Source organism: Drosophila melanogaster, chromosome 2R, assembly GCF_000001215.4.
Source record: "Drosophila melanogaster chromosome 2R".
Taxonomy (NCBI): Eukaryota; Metazoa; Arthropoda; class Insecta; order Diptera; family Drosophilidae; genus Drosophila; species Drosophila melanogaster.
The window spans coordinates 21,037,176-21,061,635 of NT_033778.4; the positions used below are offsets into that span (position 1 = coordinate 21,037,176).

General features: G+C 44.3%; 4 protein-coding genes across 4 annotated transcripts; 2 read left to right on the forward strand and 2 right to left on the reverse strand.

Annotated features, from left to right (window-relative positions):
• Positions 1-12,478: 12,478 nt before the first annotated feature.
• Positions 12,479-20,022, reverse strand: shg (shotgun). The gene is made up of 2 exons (NM_057374.3): positions 18,672-20,022; positions 12,479-17,527 (listed from the first exon to the last, which is right to left on the reverse strand). Exons 1-2 carry the CDS (start codon positions 19,296-19,298, stop codon positions 13,631-13,633), a joined length of 4,524 nt encoding a protein of 1,507 aa, NP_476722.1. The 5' UTR covers positions 19,299-20,022; the 3' UTR covers positions 12,479-13,630.
• Positions 20,023-20,611: 589 nt separating this feature from the next.
• cpa (capping protein alpha) lies at positions 20,612-22,708 on the forward strand. Its single transcript, NM_137695.4, has 3 exons — positions 20,612-21,087; positions 21,209-21,378; positions 21,437-22,708. Exons 1-3 carry the CDS (start codon positions 20,847-20,849, stop codon positions 21,884-21,886), a joined length of 861 nt encoding a protein of 286 aa, NP_611539.1. The 5' UTR covers positions 20,612-20,846; the 3' UTR covers positions 21,887-22,708.
• Positions 22,605-23,372, reverse strand: CG15653 (uncharacterized protein). The gene is made up of 2 exons (NM_137696.3): positions 23,005-23,372; positions 22,605-22,947 (listed from the first exon to the last, which is right to left on the reverse strand). The coding sequence occupies exons 1-2, from the start codon at positions 23,291-23,293 to the stop codon at positions 22,724-22,726; spliced, it is 513 nt and encodes a 170-aa protein (NP_611540.1). The 5' UTR covers positions 23,294-23,372; the 3' UTR covers positions 22,605-22,723.
• Positions 23,373-23,613: 241 nt separating this feature from the next.
• On the forward strand, positions 23,614-24,412 carry mRpL54 (mitochondrial ribosomal protein L54). Its single transcript, NM_137697.4, has 3 exons — positions 23,614-23,840; positions 23,898-24,031; positions 24,092-24,412. Exons 1-3 carry the CDS (start codon positions 23,738-23,740, stop codon positions 24,251-24,253), a joined length of 399 nt encoding a protein of 132 aa, NP_611541.1. The 5' UTR covers positions 23,614-23,737; the 3' UTR covers positions 24,254-24,412.
• Positions 24,413-24,460: the final 48 nt, after the last annotated feature.

Here is a 24,460-nt window from a genome sequence, read left to right on the forward strand (position 1 = left end):
TTCCCAGTTCCCGTCTAGATATATGTATGTATGTATAAATAGCAATCCGCAGACGGCGCTAAATGCAAACTCCAGCGCAGAGCAGCACGTCACATCTCCACCAGATATGGATGCAAAAACATTTGGTTTATTTATGGATTGGCCGCACACTCCGCTTTATAATTTGCAAAGACCAAACACTTGGATACTCTTGAACACTCCCATCATCATCAAAGCAGCGATCTTCTTAATGCAGGGGAATTTAGCAAGTGATACAGTATAATTATAGATATAGATTGTTACTCACATTCATTTAAATAATCCAAATCTAATAATGATCTTGTTTAGTTAACATAATATAAGCCCATAATCTCCAAATTCCATTCCAAGAATAATTATGGGTTTGCTTTATTCGCCCCATACATGTATATACTTACTACTTGTTTGTTGGCAATGAAAGTTGTAGCTAATTTATGTGGCATGAGGGGAATGGGAGGGGGGGGGGGCTTGTGTCTCTTCTCCATTTTCGTACTAATGTCACTGGCCGGAAAATGTCAATGGGCCGTTGTCTGTCATCATTCAAATGGCCATGAACATTGAGCCAATTCAAATTGCCCAAAATAGACATACCAACCAAAGGCACGAAGCGCATTTGGGGCGTGATAACTTGGGTCGTTGGGGTATTTCGGTAGCTCCACATTTCCCAAACGAAACTTAATTGGATTCAAGGGAATCCGGAGGCGAGCCTGGCCATCACCGTCCACTAAATTAGCGCCAAAGTAGGCATTAACATTTTATGACGACGAAGTAAACATAACTGGCGGATGCACATCTCGAGGAGTCTGGTCCGGGAGTGAAAGCACTTGGCCCGTTGCCACCCCTCCTATTCCATCGAATCTCCCCTTCCTTCACTGAAGCTCCGATTCCTGGTGTCGTTTAATGGGCAACTGCATCCGAAGGCGGAAAGCGCCGCCGGAAGATTTATGATCGAATGTAAATCTCCAAACGTGTGCAACTTTGTTGGGGGAGGAGCAGCCGATGGTTCCCAGGAAACAGACATAATATATGTATATATTTTTTTGGGCAACTTTTATTATTGAATTTTCTCGGCTTTCGTTGTTGCACAAATAAATAGTGGCTGTAAACAGAGACTCCCCTCGCAGGGTCATAAATTATTTGAACTCTTCTAATTAAAACGAATCCTCGCCTGAGCCCAAAAGATTCGGATTATGAGTGGGCTCTGGTTACGGGTAAACATAAATAATTCCCCCTTCTAATTGATGGCCATATTGGCTGGGCTCTAATAAAATTTTGATTTGAATTGGCTTTGAATTGGATTTGAATTGTATTCCCGGCAAATCTTTCGGCTGCCAAACAATAAGCCGCCATCTTTGGGTCTGTTAATAGACTTCGGTTCCCCGAATGCAGACTCCTACTCCACAAAATGCTGATGCAGAGCAACTGCCTCGGATCGGGGCAGCTGTCAATCATAGGAGTACCGCGACGGAGGGAGCAGTTTAATTGAATTTAGAAAATATACAGAATGACAGCTCAATGACGATCCGACTGGCTTAGCTAGACGTTTTCGAACAACCCGTTTTCGAAGTGTGAAGATCTCGCTTCCAAAAAATCTCTTAAGATTGGTGTTGTTTGATTGAGGAGCCCGCATGAAACTGAATCGAAGGATCGGAACCCTTGTAAAACATTTTAACAGCTTTTGGTGTTTTTTTCTTTCTATCTATTTTTTGCTTGACACTTTGAGGAGAAAAGTTTGCTGAATAATGTTTTTTCAATATCAGATAGCGATGCAATTTTGTATCTGCAACATTCCATTACCTGATGGCCAACATTCTGTGGCCAGTGGAAGTGCAGCTGCTACGTGATTGGGGTGGGAAATCGGGAAAGCGGAATGGAACTGCTAGGAGGGGTGATTCGAGTACAACAAATAAATAATACATGGAAATAAAAATCTGCACGGCAACAAATGAGTGCCAGTCGAAGTAAACATAATGCACGAGGGGGGAATTGCAAAATGCGGACAAGCAGCTGTGCCAACTGAGAAACGGCAAAACTGTCAAATAAGCAATGGCGAGTGGTGTTATTGTTGTTAATTATGCGCCACAAAAGCAACATCAACAATCGAGAACAACTGGGTAACTGATACGCTATTGCATACCCTCGAAAATTTAAGGCAGCTCGTTCTTATATCTTTTCAAGCTCTGAACTTATAGTGAGCTAATAAAACTAAATAGTTTGAGTATATCATTATTTTTGAACGGTTTTAATATTATCTTTTATCTTTAATATATGCATCTCTTGTTATCTGCAATTCCGTAGCATTACCTCTATAAAATCAAATTGGTCGGGCTATATAAATGATATATACCCCTCGCTGCCATTTGTGCAGGGTATCAAAAGTGGAGGACTGACGAAACCAAGCCGCCGGCAAAGTCCAGACGGAAATCGGAGTAAGAAAACGAGGTCGCGCCTGCGTCGAGTGACTTTGGAGGAGGGACAAAAACGGAATTTTCGGCTTAACTCGACCATACTTCACTTCACTTAACTTTACTTTTTTTTTTTTTTTTGCTTTTGGCCAGGCACGTGATCGGCCCAGTGGCAGCTAATTGCTCTGTCTCAATTTTCAACTCTCGGCCCGAATTGCATTTGGGCTTGGTCGTCGTGACTCATTTGCGAAATGAAACGGACCTGGCATATGCTGCATGTCCACCTCGTTTGACCCTCGGCCCGGACTTGGATGTGCCCCCTTGTGCAGTTCCACCGTGCCGACGGCTGCAGAGGATCAGGGGTTCAAGGGTTCAGAAGAGATCCGAGTTCCGCTTACGGTCATAGTCGAAGTCCAAGCGTTTGAGCACTCTGTTTGGTGCACAGTGAAAGAGTATAATAAAAAAAGTTTCGATATATTCATTAAATTTAACGGAAATTTTATACAACTTGGGAAGTAAAAAATGACTAACTTCGACTCATCGCACCTGATAGCCAGTCTATATGAGTATGAGTCTATTTATTGTGCTATTTTCTGTGTTTCCAAGTAATCATTGTGCTGTCACAAAGCATGCTTGCTAGCAAGAAACGACCGCAAAAGCACTTTTGAAATTTAGATTAAGTGAAAGCAAATCTAAGTCTATTTGGTACAAGCTGGTCTGATCTAAAAGAGTATTACAGACTTCGGTTTGAGGGTAAGTCCTCCCTCTAATATTTGAATTTAACCGTCAAGTCTTTATCGTTTTGGTGCTTTTATGTTTTCTAGCTGGCCTCGCGTTCTATTGTCGCTTTGTTCGGTTCGATGGTGTTTATGAAGTACTTGGAGTCGCTGTTTGCTTGCAATGGATTGCAATGGAGGTTGGGCCGAAGTTGAACGAACCGTGGACAACGAGCGATTGCCGTGGGTGGGTGCAGTGCCTCCGATGTGGACACCATGCTGTTGGTACCTATGCAGCTCTGGATGTTGCCACTCTTATCGTCGCTCTGTGTGTTCAGATAAAAAAAAAGAGCTGCAGATAAGATATGATTTGGTTTCATAAGTGGATGTGACACTCTCTGACCTGGAAAAGTTAAATATTATTTTAGTTTTATTTTTAGAAATGATTTCATTGCGTAGAGAGCAAAATTTGCGATAACTCTCGGCTATCGATAACAAAAATCAGTGGGCTACAGATAAATATGGATGGATGGATTTGCTGATCGTGTGAATGTGGACAATGAAACCCGCTTGTTCGGTGGGAAGAATCCACGTCCAAACAAACTCTGGCCTTATATGCAGAGCCAACTCTCAACTTTGGTCGAGACATCGTCATTTGCATTTCATTTAAATTTTTTCCTCCGCTTTGCTCTCAGGCAAAATAATGGACTAATTTCTTAATTATTCACGGGAAGTTTCGACAGGCAACGCGGAGCGATAATCATGCGATGGTAGAAAAGAAGAAAAGTTGGCCAAGCAATTTTTGCAAGCTTCTGTTTTGTGTTGTGTAATTTACGCGAAAATGATTCAGCAAAACGTTTTCATCGCGAAATAGATCAAATTACCCAAATGGCGTTAACAATTAACGATGTTCAGGCGGGCAAAAAATAAGAAATTCGAGCGTAATGCAGCCGTAAAATATGGTCTAAACAGATACAAAAAACGGCAGTATCAGTTACCACCTTTTTCTTAATTCTTTTGAATTTCAAAGTACTTACAGAAGAGAAAATAAGAAATATATATATATAACTATATATTTAAAAATATTACGCCGATCATCATATTTTTCTATCTGTGTGCCAAAACTCGCTTGTAATACACCTTTTCAGTTAGAAGTTTGCCTAAAGTGCGATTCCATGGCAACAGCACAGGTGTATCTACAGCTAAACAGCAAAGCGGATGACACCTGTTCCCCTGTCTGCTTGTCTGAACTCCTGGGGCTCCCCTGGTTGATTCAGCGAATTGTTTATCGCGATAATGACAGAGCTGCTCGCAGTAACCCCGCCCGTTGACTTTGGCCCGAAAAGTGTATTGTAAAAATATAATTTGTTAGCGAGTTGCAAGTGCATTCGACTGTGTAAAACGGAGTCGCGTGAGGATGAGGCTACCAGGGTTCGCTTCGCTCTGATGGATTTCCCTATTCCCTATGCCCGGGGCCTGGGAAAGTGGAGGAAGTCGCGTAATTGACCTTTTTCGGCTACATTTTTCCATGCCACAAAAATAGTTTCTTTTCGGTTTTCCATACATACATATATACCTTTCAATGCCGCTGTGCCACACCCACCAAGTACACGTAGAGTACAGTTTAACAGCAATATTATGGTAATTTCCCATCGTGGGCATACATAGCAACTCGATTTGCATAACAAAAAGTTGGTTAAACAAGTAGCCAGCGAGTATCTAATAAAATGTGATATTATTCAGCATGTGGCCCCTGACCAAACACAATTCTAAGCTAATCACAACCATATGGGGGCACCTTACGTACTTGTAGTGTAAACAATTGGAAAATCTATTCCGCTTTTCTCATCGAGGTATACGCTTCATTTCTGTTCATATTATGAGCGATTTTGCAAGGCAGCTCGGGGAAATCGAATCGACCGGCATTTTTGTTTACCTCAGCATATTTAGAACGCTCATTATGCCTAAATAATTACTCACCAACTCAAAAGATACATAGAGGTATGTCCTAATATAGAAATTTGAATAAATATATCTTTATCTTTGAATCTTAAAAGTAAATACCATATAACTCTTTTTGAAATCAGCGTATTTTTACCCATTTTGAACGTAATAGTTAGGCAATGTCTACTGTAGAACATTTACGCTTGAATTTCGAGTGTTTGTGTTTTCCGTCAAATTCCTCTACATCCATTTGTTTTGTTTGAATTTCGCGCTTCATTTGTTTTAACAGAACGCATTCCCATGAACAACGATCTCTATATTTTGTTTGCTTCGAATTTGAAGCATTGTTTGGGCATCAGTTCGGTGTTTCCGGTTCAATGGCAATGGTTTCGCCCCCTGGCGAAGTGATCTGCGGTTACAGAGGTTTCTAATTTGCCTAAAAGCCGTTTGAGGTAATTGAAATTAGTCCAACAATGCGTCTGCATCACGAAAGCCATGAAATGCGTGCAAATGGAAAGGGGGGGGTAGGTAGAGGTGGGGCAGTCCATTGGTCACTGGCCACCGGAAATGCAGTGTCAGCCATTCCAAGTTTGGCCATCGCTTTGAAGCCGCCGCTCGGTAACTTTGGATGGTTTTTTTGTGACGGCACGTTCGCCTCCAAATTACCAGTGGCCATCATCACACCAACGGCGGACTTCAAAAGCACGAACAGCTACCGTAGAGCATATTTTCCATAGACAATTGCACTTTCAGGTAATCCCAGAACGGCCAAATGACCTCGTTCTGAGCATTAGTGCTGCGTAGAATGCAATTTACGCAGAAACGCCCAGCAGCGCAAAAAAAAAATAGAGGTGCGAATGCTAAGCGGTCTATTGGCATAATGAAAAGCAGTAACAATGCAGCAGCAACACCTTGAAGTTTTCCCAACTGCAGTGTGGCGAAAAGCCAGCAAAGCATAGCGTTTTGGCCAAGTGCACTCTAAGAAACGCTGCTCTTTTGAAACTAAACTAATAAATATGTATCTATAAGTTTGCAATTTTATGTAGTGCTTTTGGCTAACAACTAACTACAGTTTCATTTTTTACAGTTCTGAAATATTTATTATAATATGAAGATTCTTTACTTCAAAATCTTTAAAAATGTTTTACAAATACATCTCACTCTTCATTCTGAAAAGTTGAAGCCTAGAGATGTTCTATGTAGGTTCTTACCAATGTAGCATGTCAACTTTGTAGGCTTTTCATCGAACCCATACGCACAGCGCCCGTTGCCTAAGTTGCGTTAAATCCAATTAATAATATTCAACGTTTCTGTTCAACGTCATCATGTTGCCAAGTTGCAACAGCAACATCAGCTCAAACAATTGAGGGGCTTACGAAAGCGAGCTGTAAGAGCAATTTGTGCAGTTCGGTGGCTAAAGGTTTGGAATGATGTACCTCAGATACATACATAGATACATGGCGGTGCACATCCAAGGTGAATGGGGGACAATCGACAGCACGCATGTGCCCATGTATGTATGTGCATGTGCCCCATGCATTTAGCCCTGTTGCACTTAAAATTCCCCACTGACCGACTAATTTGTCAAATGCCCTGCTCTCGTCGAATCCCATGGGGGTTTACGAGTCTTACCATTACCCGACAATGACAAAGATTCCGGCTATCATCTTACGGAGCTGCTAGGTCATCCATCCATATGCCACTGCCTCTTTTTTTGTTCGCTTGTTTGGCTCGAAGTGGTTTTTTATGATCTGCATTAGGACAGGCACTTTGGTGATATTTCTCACGATGTGTGGTCCGAGTTTTGGACAATTGAAATATCCGCTCGACGGACCTGAAAAATGAGTTATGGGCCGTAATATTTAGCTCCAACGATTTCTTTATTAAGCCGCATTGCTGGCGATCCCATTTCCCTATCGCGTTACCGAAATTGCCCCACAAATGGAGGGGGTGGACCCCCTGCCCCCGCACCATCAAAGTGGGTCGCTAGCTGCACTTTCTACGGGCAGCACTTTTGGGCCTGCATTTCCTTAGCCGCAAAGCCACTCAACTCGACACTCGTCGTCACCTTTTTGCCCGTAAAACGAAACTTTTGTGTCAATGCCTTTTTCGCCGTTGCTTTTTTGGTCGATTTATTGGTAAAGTCGACTGCCTGCTGCCGTTTTTGTAGTTTTTTTTCTCTTGTTTTATTGGCTTTAAGTTGGCTTGGCCTGACCCGCCGCCGCCGACAGCAGCTTGTTGCTCCATTTCCACGCTCCTAGTCGAATTGTACATTTTGTTTTCAATTGCTATAGACCAGTACTACAATGCTAAAACGGCAAGAAAATTGCATTTCTCCTTTTTACAAGATAGTTTTTAAAACACTCTTACATATATCAGAAGCAACTTTGTAAGTCCATATTCAATAACTGCTGTTACTAAGATACTGTTTTGTAAGATACTTGCATATCTATAAGATACTTTTTTTCTTTCATACATCAAAATCATTCTTGTGCCTTCCGCGTTTTTCTGAATATTAGAAGTAAAAATACATTTCTCATTTCGGATAGTTTCAATGAAATATTTTTGCAGACTTAAGCTGCATCCGATTTCGTTTGTCTGCGCTGAACGTGCTTTTTATGGCTGATCATTGGCGACATTTCTGCATAAGTGAGCAAATTGTATAAGTATCTTAAAGATTTGAGGAAGCTCAAAAGCCGAGTGCGCCATATATCAAACGATTGTCGGGAACAAACAAAAGATATCCACTATCTGGCGCATACAGCAATCTGGTGCAATCTGCAAACAAGAATAGATAGCTTGCCACAACCCGCTCGTCTGGAATGTCGAACTGAACAAAGTGAATTCCATTCCAGTCGGTTAGAGCCCATATTTCATGTGCTGCTCAAGGGGCTTATCAATTTGAGATCGGAAACCGAGCAATCCGAACTCGAGCATGCAGTTAGTTGTCATTGGGCAGCGAACAATTCACCTTTGTTGTCAATGCACTGGGGGTTGTTCCTGTCGCCTCTATTCCCCCCCTTCGATCGGAGTCCCATTTGGAGACTCAGTTTATGGTATATGGTATTCCTGCTCTGGATTTTTGACGGAGGAGAGGGTTGATTCCCTGCGCCCCCGCCAACGGTCAGTTGTATTAGGGTCATATTTCACTTGTAGGGTTTCCAAACGAAGTTTCATTTTAATTTTATTGTGTTCACCGTGTTCCCCCATTCGAGTTTTGCCCTTTGTTTTGTTTGGTAGTTTTTGCTTTACTTTCTGGTAGAACATTATTCCAACCACCACCGCCAAACCAAAAATGCCACCCTCCCTGCGGTGAAATATGTATTTTAGTCATACTAAAGGAGCTGCATTAGACCAGTGGCATTTTGTGGGTCTTGTGATTCGGTGTTTTTCGTAGTTAAATGCAATATGTTTCACCCCGAGATCCGCCTTTGTTTTCACCAAATATTATGTCACTCCCAATGAATGTGTGTACTATGAACAATATGTTTGATTTTGCAGCTAAAATCCAATCGATTAGATTGGCAGCAATTGATAGTTGGCCTTGGTTATGAGCTTGATAAAAGTATAGGGTATCGATCAGTGCCGAGTTCTTTGCGAATTTTAATTAAGTTTATTAAATGGGTTTATCCTTGAACAAAAAATATTCTGCTGAATTTCGCTGATACATCAGTTTAAAGTTGTTTGCTTTGTTGTTTTGCTCACTTCAGTTGGTTTTTTTGTTTTTTTGTTTAGACTGTTGGTTTGGCCAGCATTTGTGCCGGTTTCAATTTCAGCGAAAACGTGGCGAAACTAGTTTAAGACCATATTTTCTGCTTTGATTGCAATATTTTTCCAAAGTGTTTCAGCTTTCAACCATTTGGGGGTAATGGAGACAAGGCACCTGCATAAGTATGTATATGTAGAAAGAACCAGACATGCAAAAAGAATCGCTAGAGTGCGAATTTGCACACCTTGTTTGTTATTTTTTTTGTTCAGCATTCCGCGAGAATCGCTTTTCGGTGGTTATGTCTTCCTCTAATCCCGGCCCTGTTATTTCTGCCACGAATGTTGACGATCCCTGCTGATCGCCACAAATCAGGCAGCAAGTACGTGCCGGGCATCGATGATCGCAAAGAATCGTCGGCAAATGGGCACGTCCCGTCCGATGATGGTCAGCATTTTATCGTCTTCTTTTCGAAAATTTCCCTTTATGAGCGTTCAGTCTCATTGCTATGCATTCCAATACTGAGTGTGGAGCGAAGGAATCGTTGGCCAACTAATAAGCGTTTTAGCACAGAAGCCACGTACCACCGACTTCATAGAGTTATTAGTGCCATACAAGGCGTCATGGTGATAAGATGGCCAAGAGGAAAACGCTTGCGGTCGCCATATATCATGTATGTAGGTGCATAAGTGCATATTCCGCCCAGATCCATTTTCCCATGGGTTGTGGCCTGCTCATTGGAGGAGAACCGCCAGGGAAACAGCTTCTACTGGCGATGGTCAAAGAGCTAAACCACCAGGGTCACGGAAAAATAATTGCCAACGGATGAGGGCGGAATTCGTTTACAAATAATTACAGATCATCTGGTGTATTCATTCAAATTCGCAAACAGAAAGTGTCAAAATGGAAAGCTGAAGAAGTTGCATATGCTAGAGTTATCTTCGATTTAAAGACAACAAATTGCGTTTTCATTAAGGGATTAATTGGATAATACTGGCGATGGGAAGGCCCTAGGGAAACGATGGAGTCTTCTTTCAAGACCTATAAGTATAGAGTGCGATATGTTTGTCATGACAAACTACGAGACCATGTGAAAAACATTACATTTTGAAGAGTGAAACACGACGCCACTCAAGAATAAAGGACTAAGAACTTCTTGCACTCACTTTTAAGTGTGGAATGACGCGAATACCCCTTCCTAACATAAAGCCTATGTCCTGCCATAGAGTAATGAACTGGGCATAATATCAGTGTTTATAGCGATGCCTCCATCAATAATTCAAATCAATGTAGACCGTCTGTCTGGGCAGTCTGGTAATTGAAACTGTGATGAATAGTCAGCTAGTGTTAATAGGCATCTTGGCAGCCTTGCATTCGACTGTTCATCCGTGGACATTCCGCTCGTCGCAACTCCACTCCACACCGCCTCGTCTCCACTCCGTCCACCGTTCCACCATAATTAATCAAAGCGAGACCTTGGCAGCAGCATCTTCCCCATCAACAGGTAGTAAAACGCCAAGACGTGCCCCATCAATACGTATCCATCTGTAGCTGTGGAAGAATCTGTATCTTTTTCTGCCTCTGTTTCTGCAGAACACGACGAGGGAGTTGTTCGATTCGTGCGTGACAGAAAGAGTTGTGCTGAGTTGAGTAGATTTCGAGTTGAGTGGTTTGAATATGATAATCTCTAGGATGAACGCTCCATGATCTGCTAAGAACATTTAAATGTTTGTTGAAGATAGTCTAATAAATTATACATTGTAATAGGTTTTTGCCAAAAGCAACAAAGTAAAAGCCTTTGTGGCATTGAATATTTCTGTACCTAAAGAACAGTCTTAAGTTCGAGTTGGGTTGCAAAGAAGTTTGAAGACTGGGGAATGCAACTTGAACTCAAAGAGAGACTTCGCGACCCGAGCAGCGAAAGAGAAGCCCTGTGAGAGACTTGAATCCAACAGATACACACCTCGATCGGAGCCGTTTCAGAAATACTGGTTTTTCCTCAAGTCGCGTTCGTAACGAAGATTTGCTTTCATTTTTCCGTTAAAATCTGCCCAGGTATGTGTGAGTATCTATGTATCTTTGTGCGGCGGCGTTGGCGTTAAGGTGAGTTATCTCAGTACCTGTATCTGTATCCGAACGCGGGAATATTTGTATCTGCGAGTGCGTGTGAGGTGAGGTGAGCCCAGGTAGTCAAGTCTTTGCTCTCTCATCTTGCCTTGGCTTGGGTTCTTTCGACCACCTCACCTTCCTGGGATTTCGTTGATGCCCTCTCCCCGCTCCTATGTTAATCCACTGGCCAAACATCCCAGGGGCCATACCATACAATAAACCATACCATGCCATGACAAAGAATCGGGCCCATACACACCTGAGGAGTGCGTTGGCAGCTGCAGCTGCGCAGGTAGCCAGAAGAGGTTATTTGATTACTCAACCATTTTACTTGCCGATTTTCGCCTGTTCTCTGCGCTTCCTCTGGATCTTCGGTCTTCGTCCCAGAGCCACATGTTGCCGGTGAAACCTCACGTCGGCATGTCCGGCACAAATTTTTGCTGCTCATTTTTTTTTTGCAGCTGGAACTTGAGGCTTAAGACGAAAATTGAAAAGACATCTGTCGTCGTCAGATCGATTTTTTTTGTCAGTTGGGCATTTCCGCAATGGGAACAATTTGATACCACGAAATGTTTGGTTTTTGTTTCACCAAAGTGCTTCACGGTTGAGGTTGCATTTAATTGATTCAAAATTTGAGTATTTGATGGACCCTTGACATCTATACATGTCGATCCCTTCGCATCTCTTAGAGCGAAAAGCACTTCAAGTTTCTTCGGACTTCGTTGGCTTTCAAAATGTTGATATGTTTGAAGAGTCAATTGAAATTGAATTTTCCTGGAATAAAAAAAGAAACAGCTTTGTGCTCAAAAAACAATCACAAGCAGTCAGAAGCAGTTTTGATTTATTTTGGTTGCAGCTCGGATAAGAACAACCAGCTAGACATACATACCATTAATCTTCAGCTTGAAAGGACATCCAGACAGCAGCTGCAACACATTCATCTGGCCCAAAGTCGTATCTAACAGATACCCTCGACTGCCTTGACATATCAGCCATGCAAATCTTAATGAAGTTCTCTGCCGCAGCGATCCACACATAGAGATACTCGTACAATTGCAGCTGTGGGGGGAATCGAAGTGCACCTGCTGCAACGAATACACACATTTTCTTTACCATTCGCCGTCCATTTACGAATTGAACCGCTCCAATTTTGTTCATTGACTTGTGCCGCAATCGATTTTGTTGAAACCGAACGAATCCAAAGGCAGGCGTAACCTACTTTCCGCTGATAAGATAATGACGCTTTTCCTCCGCTTACAGTTTACAGTAGCGCTCGCCGACGCCTCAGTCAATGACTTACCATTTATGTATACATAGGTGCCTATATACCCACAGTACATACATACACACATATGTATATGGCTTAGTCTGGCGATGAGCAAACATTGCATAGCTAGCACTTGTGTACATTTTCATTACTTCTAATAAAAATCCATGGAACGGGGCTTGCTGGCTTTCAGATATGTCTGGTTCTATGTGGCACCTCCTCCAATCGAAAACAAAGCTCATTCCCGGATCACTGGACGGACGAACTTCCTCAAACGGTTATCTCGATCGTTAAATGATCAACACAGAAATGTATTCGATTTTATTATATTTTTTATTTTAACACAATTGTTGTGTGTTTGTGTGGCTCTTTCGTTTGTTGTAAATTATACAATTAATTAATATGTACTATATATAAATAAAGTATCTCAACTTTTCTATGATTGGTTCGCCTTGGCATGTAAAAAATGTCCCCTTACGGCTTAATCGAGTCTTAGTGTCTACGGGAAAAGACTTACAAAAATACATATCGCATTGATTTATTGAACATTTTCACTTATACATATGTCTCTATATTTATATTTATATATATTATATACCCTCTAATATAACATGGATATAGATGCACACGTGTTTCGTTCGCAATTACGATTCGATAAGTTTAAATTAGGTTAAACTAGTTTATACATGTACTAGAAGACAACCCTAAGAACTTATACAAATATTGATAGGGTTTGAAGCTCTATATAAATTAAGATCGAAGAGTTAGATTAGAAATACGGACTTGTCTTATCAAATGTAGTGCCCCTTTGATTTTGTGTTTATTTCTTTTGGGTCGGAAGTTTTAACGAATGCTAATTGAAGATCTGTCTTGTTGGGGCCCTAATGCGATATGATTCATCATATTATGTTATGTAATGCATTTTCAACTAACATATGTAGGTTATAAAATAAGCTAATAACTAGTGTTGGTATTATGAAGACTTATGCAACGAGAAATGCATACTGATTTCGGGATTCGCTTCTAGGAATATTTCGTTTTATGGACATTTTAATTTATATTTCGATTTTATTTCTACCCCATTTGTGTTTCCCTAAATGTGTGGAATCGAAGCATTAACAGTTCTGCACAAATTTGTGGTTTGTTCGCAGTTGCTTGGCTACATTAGTGTTTGCTTTAGTTTAAATAGTTCGTTTACGTAAGATCAAGATCACTTTTTGCATTTACACAACAAACAACAAAAACGTCTTCCCCCGCGGCCCTTGCAATATTCCTCCATAAAAATATATATGTATATATATAATATATAGTTTACCCATATATATATGGGTATATATCTCTGAATCGACTTTGGACGCCGGCTAGGCCGGCGCCTTGTCCCGACACTATCAACATCCGTACAACTCTTAGTATATAAAAAGTCTTTTCAATTTCTACGTCATCATACCGCGGCTGGCGAAGATTCCTAGATGCGCCAGCCCTGGTCATCGTCCACGTTGGAGTCTGTGTCTGAGGGCTCCTCGCCGTACATGTCGGCCAATTTGCGGAAGCGCGGTCCAAAGTTGGACAGGTAGTCGAAGTTGAGATCGCCGTCGTCGGTGCAGGACGCCAGACTGGAGAGGCTGCCATCGGAGTTGCCGTCACCTTCGTACGCGTAATGCCGCACATCGTCCACGGTTGTGGCGCCCACATCCCGGTCGCAGTTCTCCTTCTTGTCGCCCAGGAAGTCGGCGATGTCGGGTATGTCGTTGGGGTCGCGCATGTTCCCCTGTAACGCATGAGGATCTTTGTACAGCTTCTCCTCGTAGAAGGGCTGGGTGCGCAGGACATTCAGATCATAGTCCGTGTCCCGCTCGCCGCCACCCTCGTCCTCGTAATTAATGATCGTCTCGCGAATGTCGTCGATGTCCTTTTCGTGCCAGCCATTCTTCTGCTTTTTCTGCACCACCACTGCCAACAGGATGATCAGCAGTAGCGCGAGGCATACGATGATCGCAATGATGAAGTTTCTATCAATTCCAAAACTGAACGCAACGGCCACCGACTGCTGGCAACCGCTGTCGATGTTTCGGAACACAGAGGGCATTCCCAAGTTGTAAGTCTGCTCGTTAATTGTCAGGTTGCGAATGCAACCGAAGAAACCCTTCTGGTTGGGAACGTGCGTCCAATTGAGCTGCCGTCCCAGCTGTTCCAGATCCACTGGAGTGCCGCCCAACTGCAGCGGTGCGTTTACATTGAGGAACTCATTGGGGCCAATTGGGGCGCCCAGTGTCTGGCAGGTGGATAGCCGGCAATTGTCCACAGTCATCTCAATGCTGGTACGCTGCAGGATAATGTCCAGTTGGTAGGTGCGGTCTGCCACCATCTTGATGTGCTGATGGCGGATGCGAATGGCACCTGATCCGTAGTCCACAGTCAGCACCGGATAGCCATTGTCCAACTCCAGAGCTAGGAAATCAGAAATGGCCAGCAGTGGATTGAAGTTAAGTGGTCCCAAGTACATGATCAGGCCCTGATCGATCTGGGGCGTGATCTCCAAGCTAATCTTGGTGTTGTTGCAGGCGGCAATGGGCTCGTAGAAGGCATACCCCGAGCCATAGAATGCCACGGAGACGAGTTCGCAGTGGGGTCCGGTGAATCCGTCTATGCAGTCGCACACGTCGTTCTCCCCGTACCGCGGAGATCCTCCGTTTAGACAACGCCTCATTAAAGGAGCCTCGCATACGCATTGCGCTTGAACAAAGGCATTCACGCCCACGAACGATGTTGTATTGGAGTAGATCATGTATGGCACCGAGCTCTTGTGCAGCTCATTGGTGCACGATTCCTCGCACTTGAACTTCTCAATCAGACACTCGTCGATGTTCACCATCAGCATTTGCAGGTCTAGTTCGTTTTCCAAACGCTGCTGATTCTGGGCCACTATTCCATTTAATTTCTCCGGAGCATAGTAGGGTGAGCCGTGGGCAGAGAAGCGTACATCGAGCGTATGATTCTCGTTTTGGAGCACAGTGAACACGTCCACGTTGGATACCGACGTATTGAAAAGCTTGGCCAGCGAGAGCTGCAAGCGATCCTTTAGGGATAGCGCATCCGGTGACTGGAAGTCGCGTGGCACACTGATAAACTCCTCCTTGGTTACGTTGATGAATCGGATGCTGCCGCTCTTATCCACCGCCTCCTCGGGAAGCTCGCGGACCACCACGGTGACATAAGCATCTACGGAGTGACGGGGCACGAACATGGAGTCCTCGGTGACTACGAACGACAGGTCGTACTCTCCCTCGGCGGTGTGAACCAGCATGGTGATCATACCCGTGCTGGGATTAAGCCTAAACTGATCGTGCGGAAGATCTTTCCATTCAAAGTACTTGTCCTCCAAGTCCCAGTCATCGAGATCATCTACGAACACGCGACCAATATCGGTTTCAGGCGCTTCTCCCTTGTAATTGTAAATGAAGATGCGCGACGATCCCTCGCTCATGGCATTGTCGTTGACATCGCCGATCACCAGGTGCAGAATGCTTACGGCACTCTGTCGCGGAACGCCAGAATCACTGATGCGAATGGGGATAAAGTACTCCTTTTGAGCCTCGCGATCAAACTGGACGTTGGCGTGCAAATAGTCTCCATCCATGCTGAACTTGGTCTTGATGTCCGGTGTGGCTTCGCTGTCGATGCCGAAGGTGAAGTTACCTGCCCCCGGAGTGTCGTCGTAGTCGTTGGCCTGCAGTTGCACAACATGTCCGGGATTGCGGTTCTCCTGCCAGTAGACAGGCATTTCGTTGATCAGGAACGGAGCATTGTCGTTGATGTCCTTCAACGTGACGGTGACCTCTTTCACTGTGCTGACCGTGGTTCCTACTCCATCCTCATCATTAGCCTTGATCAAAACCTGCCAGTTCTTGTGACCATTGGGCGGATCGCGGTCCAGCGTCTTGACCAAACGCAAGCAGCCACTGTTGTCAATGGTCCATCGGTTTCCATCGTTCTGGTGAATCGAATAGACGATATGCTGATCTGCGTTGCGATCCTTGATATCCGGATCGTAGGCTTCGACAGTGAGTATGCAGTCGTCATATGTGGTCTCCTCCAGAATGGTGACGCTGTAGTCCTGCTTAAACACCGGCGGGTTGTCGTTCACGTCTTCAATTTTGATAACCACCGTTGTGTAGTCGTCGTAGATTCCATCGAACGCACGCACCTTCAGCTCGTACTCCGTGATCGTTTCGTAGTCCAACTTCTGGTTGACCGTGATTTTGCCGGTCTTAAGACCAATCTTAAAGGCATCACCCACGTTACCGCTCTCAATGCTGTATAGGATCTGGGATGCGTTATCCTCGTCTTCGGCCTTTACCTCAATGACCTCGGTATTCGTATTGGCATCCTCGAGCAGTCTTTCTGCCAGATATTTGTCCTGCTGGAAGTGCGGCTTGTGGTCGTTCTTGTCTCCAATGGAGATGCGGAACACTTGGTGACCACGGTTCGGCTCGCCATTATCAAAGAGACTCGATGGCGAATTGTCGCTGGCAATAACCTTTACGTTATAGAAATCGCGTTCCTCGCGATCGAATGTCGTCAGGGCGGTTATGTTACCGGTATTGGGGTCGATGGTGAAGTACTCCCGATTGTCGGCCAGCTCGAATGACACAATATTATTGGCTGAGGTGCCGTCCATGTCGAAGGCACGCACCTGCATAACAGGCGTGCCGGGTGGTTCGTTCTCCAGGATAGTGCCCGATTTGACCTCCGTGTAGTAGGGGATGTTATCGTTGACATCCTCCACCTGAATCTTGATCTGATGCTCTGTGCCCAGCTCGTGTGTATTCCGCACAATCATGGTGAGGGTGTAGTCTGTGATGGCCTCGTAGTCCAGAGTCTTGCCCAGGCTAATGGTCACCTCGTTGCCGATCTGATTGAACACGAATGTGTTCTTGCTGTTTGTCTGCTCCGTGCGGCCGGTGTTCAGTTCGAAGATTACCTCCGGCTTGTCCGGCATATTGGAAACGGCTCGTAACGTGGCGATCGGATGTGTAAAGTTCTTGAGATTCTCCTTCAGGTAAATGGGCGTATCGATCGGATTCACAAATGATGGCGGCTTAATTGAGGACTCCACCACCCGGATGCGCACTTCGATTTGTGCATCCTGTGGCGGATCTGGCACTACGTTATATGCCCGCACGATTATCGCATACGATTGGCCGGGTCTCTTGTCAATCGGTCGTTTCAGGTAGATAATACCCGACTCCTTGTCAATCTTGAAGTACTGAAAGTCGCGCTCCCGCAGAATCTCGTATTCGACCAAACTGTTGTTGCCATCGTCGAAGTCACTGGCGCTGATAGTCATCACCACCGCGTCGGGCTGCAAGTAGAAGGTAAAGATAAAGCCACAGATATTTGGGTGTTTCTGGTTTCCTTCCTTCCACACAACTTTCCTGCAAGTTTGCCCAAACCAGGAGCAAGCACATGACCCCGCTCTAGTTTCCTGAATCTCCTTTTACTCAATGCTACCTGGGCGAAGGCCTAATTAGAACTGAAACCTTTTCGCAGAAAAGCTTCTCTGCTAACAAAGCTTTGCTAAAAATAACAGCGTTTGTTGTGTCGAGGAAAATAACACATAGAAGTTAGATAACTATCTGCTGTACTATCCCTTAACTACAAAGTAAAAAGACTTTCCGATATTGATTGCAAATCAAAGATGCTCCTGAAGATCCTCAGAATATCAGATCTAATCTAAGAAACCTTAATAAAATTATAATATATTTCTAACTAATCGAAGTAATTACCGAAAAGGGCTCTCTATTGCGGTTTTGGTACAAAAACTGCACGCTATTACAAGTACTTAGCTAAATTTAGTTTTCTACCACTGTTTTGTAGTTCGACAAGTTTTTCTGGTCGCAAACATGGAAATGGCGTAAAAGAAAAGGCGTTGGAAAGGGTTTCAAGGTTTTCTGTATCGAACCGGGCGAGCAATGAACCCAAAACCCGTCTCCAAGTGGTCGCCCTCCTACGCCAAGCGAAAACTAGTTCCGCCCAAGAAGATGTGCGCCCATGAACTGGCCAAGTGTTTAATTAACACCGTAGGACGTGCGACAGTGGGAGCCTCAGTCTATTGGAATGACCAGGTGGGCAGAGGGCAAATCTTATGGTGCCAGTGATCCATAAATATCAGTAGTCAAAAACATGATAGTTTTAGTAACAGCATAAATAAGCAAAAATCAGCTAACAAATATTTTCTTTTAATTTTTAAGCAAGATTTTATCTTAATATATTTTTGGTTAAAAGACATTTCTACTACTACACTCCAGTGAAAAGAGAAACTTGAAGCAACAATTGAGTTAGGTACATGACATCACAAGAGGGGGCAAGACAGAAAGAATGACATCACTCTAGTACCAATTCACCAGCTTGGCCAACCCGCAGTAATCCGGGGTCCGCGAGTTTGGCAAGCGGTGGTGGATAGAGTGGGCCAACTCGAACTCGACTCAGTGGGCCAGGAAACTCACCTGGGCATTTTCCGACATGGATTCGTCGTAGCGCGCCTTGTTGAAGGCGGGTGCATTGTCGTTGATGTCCTCGATGGTAACGTTGAAGGTGCAAACGTCGTCCAGTGGGGGCAGACCATTATCCGTGGCCTGGACGGTGACGAAGACGAACTTCTCGTGGATCGGCTCGTCACGATCGAATGTGTGGGTGGTGAAGATTACGCCCGTGCTGGGATTGATAAAGAACTTGGGTCGCTCGAACGGCGACTGGACGATGCTGTATCGAATGACCTGGTCGGGATCAGGGTCGACGGCCTCTACGGTGAGAACGTAGGTGTTTTCGGGCTGCTCCTCTTTGACCTTAGGAGCGTATCCGGCGCAGTTTTTGAAGGCGGGCTTACGATTGTCGCCGGAAAAGTTTTTGTCCGGCGGCGAGTGAAGTGCGAGGGCGGGTGACAGAAGGCTGATGGCCACGATAACGCCCAGGAGGAGTCTCGCGGGGATTAGTCGCCTGCCAAGGTCGCGGCATTTTCGCTTGTGCTGCTGGTGCGTCTGTTGCTGGGCGGGATTTAGGTGGCCGGCCTGCGGGGTCGCCGACATATTGATGCAGTGGTAGCTTCTGGACATTCGCTGGACACTGGTGGACATACTCTCTAGCGGCGATCCGCCATCGCAGACTCTCTTTTTTTCAACCGCAACACTTTTGAGCACTTCTTCGTGAATCACCCAGTATTATTTCACTCACACACCTTTTACTTTTGTTTGTGTTGCCCACTTCTACTTCCACTTCTTTTTTATTCTATTCTATTTGCACTCTTCTTCTTGTTTCGTTTCTCTCAGTGTACCGTTTGTTTGGACTGCATTTTCATGGCAACCGCTCAATAATTATCAATCGAATCGAACTCGTACAGTGCGCGCCCTGATTGTTAACTGACTTATTCCGATTTCGGTGCAGCTGCTCTGGCTGATATTTTCGTTCACTTTTATCTTTCACTCGTCCGCTTGGGCACTCTCTTTCTCCGTTTCTGTTGCCTCCTCTCTTTCGCACCGCAAACAGGTAAGACCAGGTAAAAAAGTGGTTACACGCACACCGCCAAGCGCGCGCATTTGTGTGCGTGTGGTTCGGTTCGCTGCGTTGGTATGTGTGTTACCAACGACTTTTGGTAAAAAGGCACTTTTCGATGGTATTTCGTTGTGAACTTGTACTTTCTGGCGAATTATTTTAAATAAAAAGATCGCAAAACGTATTTTCTTTCACTTCGATCGCTTTTATTGTCGACTTACAACGAAGCTGCGGAGCCACACCGATTTTGAAACTGCGATCGACGCGCGAGACAACCGCTCAATTCAAAAGCAAAAACACAATGCAACAAAAACAACGGGCGGCGTTAGAGATGTGAGACACCGTCGATTCCTCGGTCATCGATAATTAACGGTTAATAATCTCGATGTTTTCGTTTTATCGATACTATATACTGTCTACACTTCTCGATAAATACGTTGATGTGAATCAATTACACTGGATTTAATATAACAAATATTTCTTTAAAAATGGAAGCTGGAAGATAAAAATGGCCCAGCTTGGGCTTTCAAATAGAATTATTAACAACTATTTTTCACAAACAAACAGGTTAATTTTAAACGAGTTGATCAATACTTTAATACTTATATAACTGAAAAATATTTAATAACCAAAACTAGCTACCATGTACAACAATAACATAATTTGCTTTAAAAAAGTTCTGATTGAGTTTGGTTTTGAACAGGCAATGATATTTATTGGTCTCGAGGAACTATTTCTATAATGTATTACATTCTACATCGTTAAAAGTTTTTTTATTGCAATTCAAGTAACGCGCCAAGACTTTTGCCATTCACCCGTCGGATTATGGAGCAGTGTAGACTGCCCGTAAAATACGGTGAATCGCATCCGGTACAGGTACACAAATATTTCCCATCCCTAGCAAAGAGTGGAAAAAAAAGTGAATCGAATCGTCATCGTCTTGGCCCATTAATTGCGGAGAAAAAAGATTGCAGCGCCGAAAAAACGGTCAAGGAAGAGTTCCAGCGACACCGCAACTTCCAACCACTCCACAAGAAGATCCCGTCGAAAGGTAGAACCCTAGGAACCGGAGGGGAAACCAGACCAAACCAAACAACCGCCCAGCCCCGATTTCGTGAATCACCAGTGGAACTATGGAGCAGACACCGATCACCGATGCGGAGAAGGTGCGCATCGTATCGGACTTCATCCTACATGCGCCGCCCGGCGAGTTCAACGAAGTGTTCAACGATGTGCGGGAGCTCCTCAAGAATGACACTCTGCTAAAGGATGGGGCTAGCCACGCCTTCGCCCAATACAACAAGGACCAGCTGACTCCGGTTCGCATCGAGGGCACCGATCATAACGCCATCATATCGGAACACAACGATCTGGGTGAGTTCAGTTCCATCAATGCCCTTAAATGGACAAAGCCTGCCATATGAGTCACCTACACACATTGTTTGGCTTTCGGTCGATATCTTGAGCCCCACACTGATAAGCAATTGCATTCCAGGAAACGGTCGCTTCTACGACCCGCGCACAAAGCAAGCCTTCAAATACGACCACCTCCGAAAAGAGGCTTCCGACTACCAGGACGTAGAGGCAGATGCCACTGCGGAGCCCTGGAGGGCGGCCCTCGACCTGGAGACGCTCGCCTACACTGCCAGTCATTATAGACACGGGGTAAGTTGAATGAAAAACGCTCTATTGCTTACAATAACCCGTAACATTTTCTCTACAGGTCAGCTCTGTTTTTGGAAAGGCGCAGGGCAACCAGATCACCCTGACCATTTGCATCGAAGACCACCAGTTCCAGCCGAAGAACTATTGGAATGGCCGATGGCGCTCCCAGTGGCATGTGACCTTCCAGGCGGGCAGCGGAACCGCCGAACTGAAGGGTGTGCTCAAGGTGCAGGTGCATTACTACGAGGACGGCAACGTCCAGCTGGTGTCCTCAAAGGAGTGCCGCGAAAGCGTGGTGGTCAGCAACGAGCAGCAGGTGGCCAAGGAGGTGATCCGTCTGATCGAGGACGCCGAGAATGAGTACCAGCTGGCCATTTCGGAGAACTATCAGACGATGTCGGACACGACATTCAAGGCAATGCGTCGCCAGTTGCCCATCACCAGGACCAAGATCGACTGGAGCAAAATCGTCTCGTACAGCATTGGCAAGGAACTGAAGACGCAATAAGACCAGGAGGTGCAAGCGGAAGAGGAGCGGACACAGTCGACAAAGCGGCCCAATAGTCTTCCACTTGCCATGGCCAAGCGAGCATAGGAACCGATCACCAGCATTAACACCACAGCATCCGAAACGAAGTAGCAGGAATACGAGAAACGAGGGCGGCCAGGTGCAGGTGCCTGCCGAAAAAGCAAATGTCTGTAATTGGCTATATACATACGAACATATACCTACTTATATATATATATACGGCCTGTATTTATACTGTGTTATACAACGACGAAAGTGCGTAAACATAACTACACATATATCGAGTACGATCGGAGACGATTTGATTGCAAGGATTTGGATGACTTTAGCCTGACGGTGAACGATGCACTGCCGCCTCGTCTACGTCACGATCGCCACCAATTGTCGCCTTTATCGTTTAAGAAGAGCATTAAACGCGGATTTTATCATGTCCTCTGACCTATGTATTATTCTAATTTTAAACGAATCAAGCTCGAGATCTGCGCTCTCGATGAGCCAGTCAATTCTTCGTGTCTTTGAAGACCAACCAGCCGACTCTCGACTATTTTAAGTGGTATCATTAGGAGCACTCATTCAAGTTTTTCGCTTTCCCGATTGTTCACAAACCAACCACCTAGTATGAGCATGAATAATAACTATGCTAAACCACTGATCATTTTTGCCAGCTCTCCATTGACAAACAATAACTAAAGACTTTGATTTTATAAAAACAATAAATTTGTAATTAAAATAACATAACTATAAAACATTTAAGATTGCTTGAATTAGTCAAATTTAAAGAGAATAAACTAATTGAATCGGACATTCGGATTGTCTTCACTTTGAATGTGTTTCTGGTTGTTGATCCGATGCGGATAGAATGACATTGGAATCAACTTGCTGGGCAGTTTGTTTGGTTATACTCTCGGGCAGATCGAAGGTTAGTTCCTCGGATTTTTTAAGCAAAAATCGTTTCTCTGGGTTGAGTTTTGTTTCCAGCTCCAGTCGATCGATCAGCCAGCCTCTATCCGGCTGATTGGACGCCCAAAAGTATAAAGTTCCTGCAAATATAAGGTTGGTAAACGCCAAAGATTTGCTTTCAAAATCGATGGATCTACCTTTATCCTTGCTGCCCCGCACAGCCACCTCACAACGCGCCTCCTCCGCATTGCAATTGTTGTTGGCGTTGGACAGATCGATGCCAGAGTCCTTGATGGGTTCACCCAGGAGACCAACTGCTCCTCGATGGCTCCGCAGTGCCTTCAAGGCCAGTTTGTAGTACTCTGCGGATTTCACCCGATCCTCCATCTTCCATTTCATGTACATCACAGCGGATATGGAGGCCACCGCACCGTAGACACAAATATTGCCCAGTGTTCGGTTCGACGGAAACTTGAGTCCAACCATCTTGCTAACGCTTTTTTATTTACAATCCAGCTGCTGTTACTTGTGTAATATACCGTATAGCCGGCGTCGAATTAGCGATGACAGCTGGTCGATATCGTTATGTGAAAAGGCTTATTAAGACCGAAGTCCACCTCTAAATGCATTTATATGCAAATTATTTGCAGAAAATATAACAACATCATCTATTGTTATGTTGTTTTAGTGACAATTAAGTCATATTATAAAATTGCTCATAAAATTGCTTTTCATTTAAAAATAATTTCGATAGTTATTTGTTTTGAAAAATCAGCTGACTGGTCGTATACTTTATAACCAGGGCTGCAGTGCCACACTTATAGTTAGCAGATTATACAACAAAACGCACAGTTTTGTAAATATCTGTAATTTATCATTTGTTTTTCTATTAAAGTGACGAAAACGGATTAAATAAAGCACATAGCAGACATGACCAGCCTAACCGCAGTTTTCCAGATGGCGAGGCAGCGATTGATAGCCCCAGCGATAGGAAACTGGGCACGTTTTTATGCTGCAAAACCGGCGGCGCCAGGTGAGCCTCCACATCCAGGTTAAATAGTTAACAACTAATAGTAAATGCATTCCACAGCGGGCAAGAAGAAAAAGCTTGGCAAGCTGGGTCCCATCATGGAGAAGAAAGTCATACCCGTGGAAACGGATGCCAACAAATTGGTGAACTATGTGTGCGGAAGTAACTACATGAAAACAGGAGAAGATATCAAAGTAAGTTTACCCTTTCAATTCCTCAATACACTCTTCTGTACGAGTATCTTTGCTGAACAGATCAAACCGGATTCGGAATATCCCGACTGGCTGTGGACGCTGAATACGGAAGGCATAGTTCCGCTGGACGAACTGGACCCCAACTCCAAGCAGTACTGGCGCCGCCTGAGGAAACTGGCCTTGCGGCGCAACAATCAGCTGTCCAAGCTAAAGAAGTTCTAGAACCCATAGCCCTAGGTGTTATCGTTGATTTTGGAGACACAGCCGACCGTCACAGCGGCCCATGTTGTTTGCGATGCTCTCCTGAGCAACAAGTGTGCAAACACCATGTTATTTTGCTAAAAGCGAATTGCAAATACATTTATTGCACCGTCTTATCATAAAATTGAGTCGCTATAAAAGTCATGGAGTTGCGGGAAGTGTTCATTT